The sequence below is a fragment of the Arachis stenosperma genome, chromosome 5 (assembly GCF_014773155.1).
Source record: "Arachis stenosperma cultivar V10309 chromosome 5, arast.V10309.gnm1.PFL2, whole genome shotgun sequence".
NCBI lineage: Eukaryota > Viridiplantae > Streptophyta > Magnoliopsida > Fabales > Fabaceae > Arachis > Arachis stenosperma.
In genome coordinates, this window is record NC_080381.1 from 11,894,828 (window position 1) to 11,900,028 (window position 5,201).

Sequence of the window (5,201 nt, forward strand, 5' to 3'; positions counted from 1 at the left end):
AGTGTTTCTTTTTGTAGTATTTATTGTTTATCAAAATAAAAGATTTTCTTTTTTTTTTGTCTTTATTCCTACAATGGACAGTATATTTCTCTTTTACAAAACAATACATTTACATATCTTTGAAGAAAAAAAAAAACATCTTTTAGAATTCATTTTGTTACTCTCTTAATTTTCTCTTGGATATTCTTTAACCTCGTCTTCCTCGGAAGATTCTCCGAACTCCAATTATTTATTTTGCAAGAAAACTTGAAACAACATGACCATGCACCACATAGCCTAGGATTTAATTTTTTTTTTTCCCGATGACATGAGCAAAAAAACGTCTGAAATAACAGTGAAAACGATACTGGGATCTTGCAAAATGCGTGCATGGCTGCTGACAAGAAGTAATCATAGAAGGAAAACAATAATCTTCGGCAAAGAAAAACTATAACTTCAAATTAAGTGATAAAGGAAAATGAAAGGAGGTTCATTAGTTAAGAGTACTATGCGACTATATATTATACAATAGAAGATTTACTAAATTTAATCTTAGTAGCAGAGCTAGGAAATAACATACAGGTTAAAATCCACAATCAACATCTAACACATCAGAGGAGGAGGAGGAGGAGGACAAAAGGGGGAGCAGCCCCACCCCCGCAGAGGAGGAGGGGGCGGGATTACTAACCACTGCATAACTAAGATTTTCAGCTGCATGTGATGGACTGTGCCTAGAATAGTGTATATATATTTATATGAAACAGACCAGCAGGTGATGATCCTGCGACATGGGTCTCATTCACAGGCTGGTTTAGTATCAAAGCTGCTCAAGCATATCGCAAAGGCTTGGAAGGCAGAGAGTGGATATCGATAATCCATGGTAAATATGTCTTTCCCAATCTTTCCAAACTGCAAAATTACCTTTTCTTGCTCTGCGGTGGACAAATTATGAGAAGGATCAACAGCGGCAACAAGTTGGAAGTTCTTAACAGACGCCACCGTAACACGACCCTTAAAGTTTAGGCACCAGCATTGCAGCTGCTCATGCCATCTGGGGGCCTTGTTTTTAAGTACTAGAGGCTCAACCAAGCCTTGGCTTTGCACTGGCAGCTCCAAGAGGCTTGTGGAGCTTACGTCTACTATTGGAGCTTTTCCTTTCAGTGATGGCGACAAAGGGAATTGCTCATCAATTATCTGAGGAAGAGATGTCAGGGTTGGGGCGGTGCCTCCTTCTTGGATAGCTGACACAGGTATGGAGGTCATGGTACAGTTCATCCTCCGTGGCCCTCTCGTGCGTAGGACATTAAGCTCATAGGCAATGGTGCCAACGGTGTAGTTACCTGCTGAAACCCTGGGAGACGCCTGCTTAGTGTGGAATCTCTTACTAGAACGACCATTTGGCTGAGTTCCAGCTTGATGGGGAGATTGGTTGTCGCAGATAGTGAACTTGGTTCCCAAAAAATTAGACCTGCCAAAGATTGTGATCGAGTTGGAGATATGATATGGAGCAAGGTGAAAATTTTGAAAAGAATTCATGTATAGTTTCAATTGACCAAGACTTGCCTTAGTTTACCAACATATGTGTTGCTGGACCGAGAAAAATCATTTGCAACCAAAGATATGACAAAGTCTATGCCTGTTGCCCTTCTTATCTTTTTAGCAGCTAATAACAACTTATCAGTCCCATTCTCCGCTGTATAAGTAAAATCAAAGCAAAAACAAGCTTCTTAGGTGTACATTCAAGAGCACATTTCATCCAAATTCAATAAGCTGGCTCGATGGATCTTGAAAGGAGGGAAAGAAAACACACAAACTGATTCGGATGGTGACTTGTGTATGGAAATAATTTCTCTTATTTAATAGGTTGTAAATGACATTTATTTATGATGAATCCCATTCATTTAAGGCAAGAAACCGGCACTTCAGCATTCAAAATCATTAACTCCAAGTTTCAAAGAGTAACGGCAAATTCGACAACCCTTTTCTTTTAAAAATGAAATGGATTGCATAAGCAATGAAAACTTACATGGCACAAGACCGAAGTACAATAAATATGTCGAAGTTTCTCTGTTTCTCCTGATAAAGCACTGAATTGGTGACTCACGAGGACCGGGCTGATCATACACAAATGAAATATTACATAAGTAACAGAATATCCAATGGGAAAAGTAGACAAACAGTTGGGCCATTAAACCGGAAAAAGAAAATATTACCTGTTTCAATGAAATAGGAAACGTGAGCCTTCCGCACTGCTCAGGAGTATTGACAATCTCTTTTGTAACAGCCCTCCATGATTTACATACTGAAGCACACGACACAACAACGGTGCGTGCAGGCCAAGATGTCTCACTCTCTTCAACCCTACGAATTATGTCCAGAAGTAACTCAGGTGGTAGATGTGCCCACTGCCCCTGTTGAACAGGTTCAAGTGGATTTAGAGTGACATCAGGAACAACATGTGACTTTACTCTACTGTGCCAATGCTTGCTTTCTGCGCTCCGCCTCGATAAACTACCAATCCCATCTCTCATCTCCTTGAGTTCGCGTACTATGCTTTTGAACGACATTGCAGCTCAGCATACAAGGTGTTCCTTCCACCACAACAATGTCACCACTGAAACAGAAATTGAAGTAAATCTCCACTGTTTCAATCTTCCATACCAATAGGAAAACACATGATCGTTAAATGTAACAAATATTAACAAGCAGTACTACTATCTCTTAACAGAGATGTCGCACATCCAAGAGCAACCCTAGATTGAATGAAATCGAAACCATAAGCAGCCCATATTCACAAATAGCCAATCTCAGGGTAAACTACATTGGATCACATTCACCATCCAACAAGGTTACTAGTAAAAAAGAGTGCTTTTTATTTCCAGAGAAAAGTAGCTTAAAATCTAAACTTTTTACATCCTTAACAAACTTCTAACACATTTTTTTCTATTTACCAACAGCATAACAAGGGAATAACCTAATACATAAATAAATCGAGCTGCATCTACGCAGATACCCGAAGATCTAAGAATAACGCTAATCCCCATTACAGGCAATTAACCAGAATGCAGAACGATTATTCATGAAACTACACCCCTCCCAAAGAAAAGTTTTTATTAAAGAGAGAGAGAGAGAGAGAGTAGATGAAGCAATACCTGGAACATAGAAGCAAGTTAGAAACAGATCAAAACGCAGCGAATCAGCTGAGAAAGGTAAGAAACTCAGGAGAGAGAAGAGAATCGAGGTCAAGATGAGCTTCTAGAATCCGGATCCATGAGGAAACGGAGGTGGGAAGAACCGAATCGGAGAAAAGAAGGCGCAAAAAGCGCGTTATGCTCAGATTCAGAGTGTTGGGAGATGGAGGCGGCGCGTGGACGGAAAAGCGATGAGGCGGAGGCGGAGGCAGCAGCGGAAAAGGGAGGGTGAGATGTGAGAAATGGAAGGTGGGTTTTTTATGTTTTGGATCACATTCTTGGAACCTTAATTTAGTAATGACCGTCGTTTCTACCTTCTTCTTTCTTACAATTTACATTTACACAGAGAGAGAAAGAGAGAGAGAGTACCAAACCCAACCCCTCCCCTTCTCTCTCTCTTGTCTTCTCTAACCTTATTTTAATCGACAAGGAATCTAGTGTCTCTCTCTTCTCTCTGCTCTCCCATCTCCCTATTTCTTACACGTGGCTCATGTGTCCGCCCTTGATTTCATTGCAAGAAAACGGTTATGTTGTATGTGATGTCCATCCATGAACCCTCCTTGCCTACACTTCAATTATTACTGTTATTACTTTTATGTGATGATACTTACATGTATGTTATATTGTTACTGTTCGGTTCTGCTTAATACTTCTTTTATTTCAAAATAAATATCAATTTGGACAAAGTATAATACTCTCCTCTAATAAAGTTTTTTTTTTTAACTAGTCATAAGTCAACAAAGTAGTCGATAGAAAAGGGGAAAAGTCTAAAGAAAAACTATTAACTGATGGGGGCATCTAGTGTACAGATGCAAATTTAAAGATTTTTGTCTTTTATGGTTTTGAAAACGTGTCACTAAAAGTGTTACTTAAAAGGAAAGTGTTTCCCTTAATCGTTAACTTGGCTCTGATACCAATTTTGACTAATGCAAATTTTTGAAATATTTTTCTTGGGTTAGGTTTGCACTATTAAAATCTTCTATTTCTTTTAACAAATTTTCTATTTCTCTTGATATGCATTCTATACAATTTCTACAGAATTGTTCTACTTCTTCTCTATTTCTTGTGTAAATGTTACTATTCTGTAATCTTACTTCATAATATCTTTTTTGACTTTTCTGATAATTTAAATCATTTTTTAATTCTTGTAGTGTTTGATTTGCTAAACCAGGCATTTTATATGCTTCTTAGATTATAGGATTTTGTAAAGGTGATAAAGGAACTTGTAATTCTTGTTCAGATTCAATTTGTACTTGTTCTAGGGGTTCAACATGTAAAGGTTGTATTACTTGAATATTTTGAACATGTATTCTAGATTCAAAAGCTTGTAATGCAATCATATTTTGTATATGAAGATAATGCAATCTACGAGCACGATAAATCTGTTTATTCTTAATATTTTCTTTTAGATTTTTGACTGATTTTTTAGTTTTAAAATGTTGCATTAATTTTCTTGTTTTAATTATCTTTTTATTTACCTTTTTGATTTCTGCTTCTAAATCTGAAGATTCAGTTGCCAAATTTCTTATTTTCATGGCTATAGCCATTATCCTTGTTTTCATATTTCTTTTAATTATTTTTTAAAAAATAAGACTTTTTTTGAAAATCTTTCATATTAAAATTTCTGCATCTTCTGCCAAAGCTTCATTGTTATTTTCTAAAAATTCTATTATTCCTTCTAATTCTTCGACTTCTTTTTTCAGATTATTATAAGATAATACTAAAGCTTCAAAAGCTCTTTGATTTATTTCAGAAAATCTTAAATATTTCAAATGATTTTCTCTTTCAAAGAGTTCTTGTTTCTTATTTTGATAAGACACATATATTTCTTCTTTATTTATTGTCATAGCTTGTTATTTAAGGTTTCATTTAGCGTTTCAATCTTTTTTGTCAAATCTCTTATTTCAGAATCTTTTTCATCATTTTTTAAATGGGATAAACTTAAAGGACTATTGATTTTAGATTCTCTTATTCGAAAACTAGAGGAACACGATTTTCTTGACGGTTCTCTTAATAATAAAACTGGTTTTT

The 5,201-nt window shown here is 36.2% G+C and overlaps 1 protein-coding gene across 1 annotated transcript; it reads right to left on the reverse strand.

Moving 5' to 3' along the window:
* Positions 1-412: 412 nt before the first annotated feature.
* Positions 413-3,551, reverse strand: LOC130982004 (tubby-like F-box protein 5). The gene is made up of 5 exons (XM_057905813.1): positions 3,132-3,551; positions 2,193-2,593; positions 2,006-2,093; positions 1,543-1,672; positions 413-1,447 (listed from the first exon to the last, which is right to left on the reverse strand). The coding sequence occupies exons 2-5, from the start codon at positions 2,544-2,546 to the stop codon at positions 775-777; spliced, it is 1,245 nt and encodes a 414-aa protein (XP_057761796.1). The 5' UTR covers positions 2,547-2,593; positions 3,132-3,551; the 3' UTR covers positions 413-774.
* Positions 3,552-5,201: the final 1,650 nt, after the last annotated feature.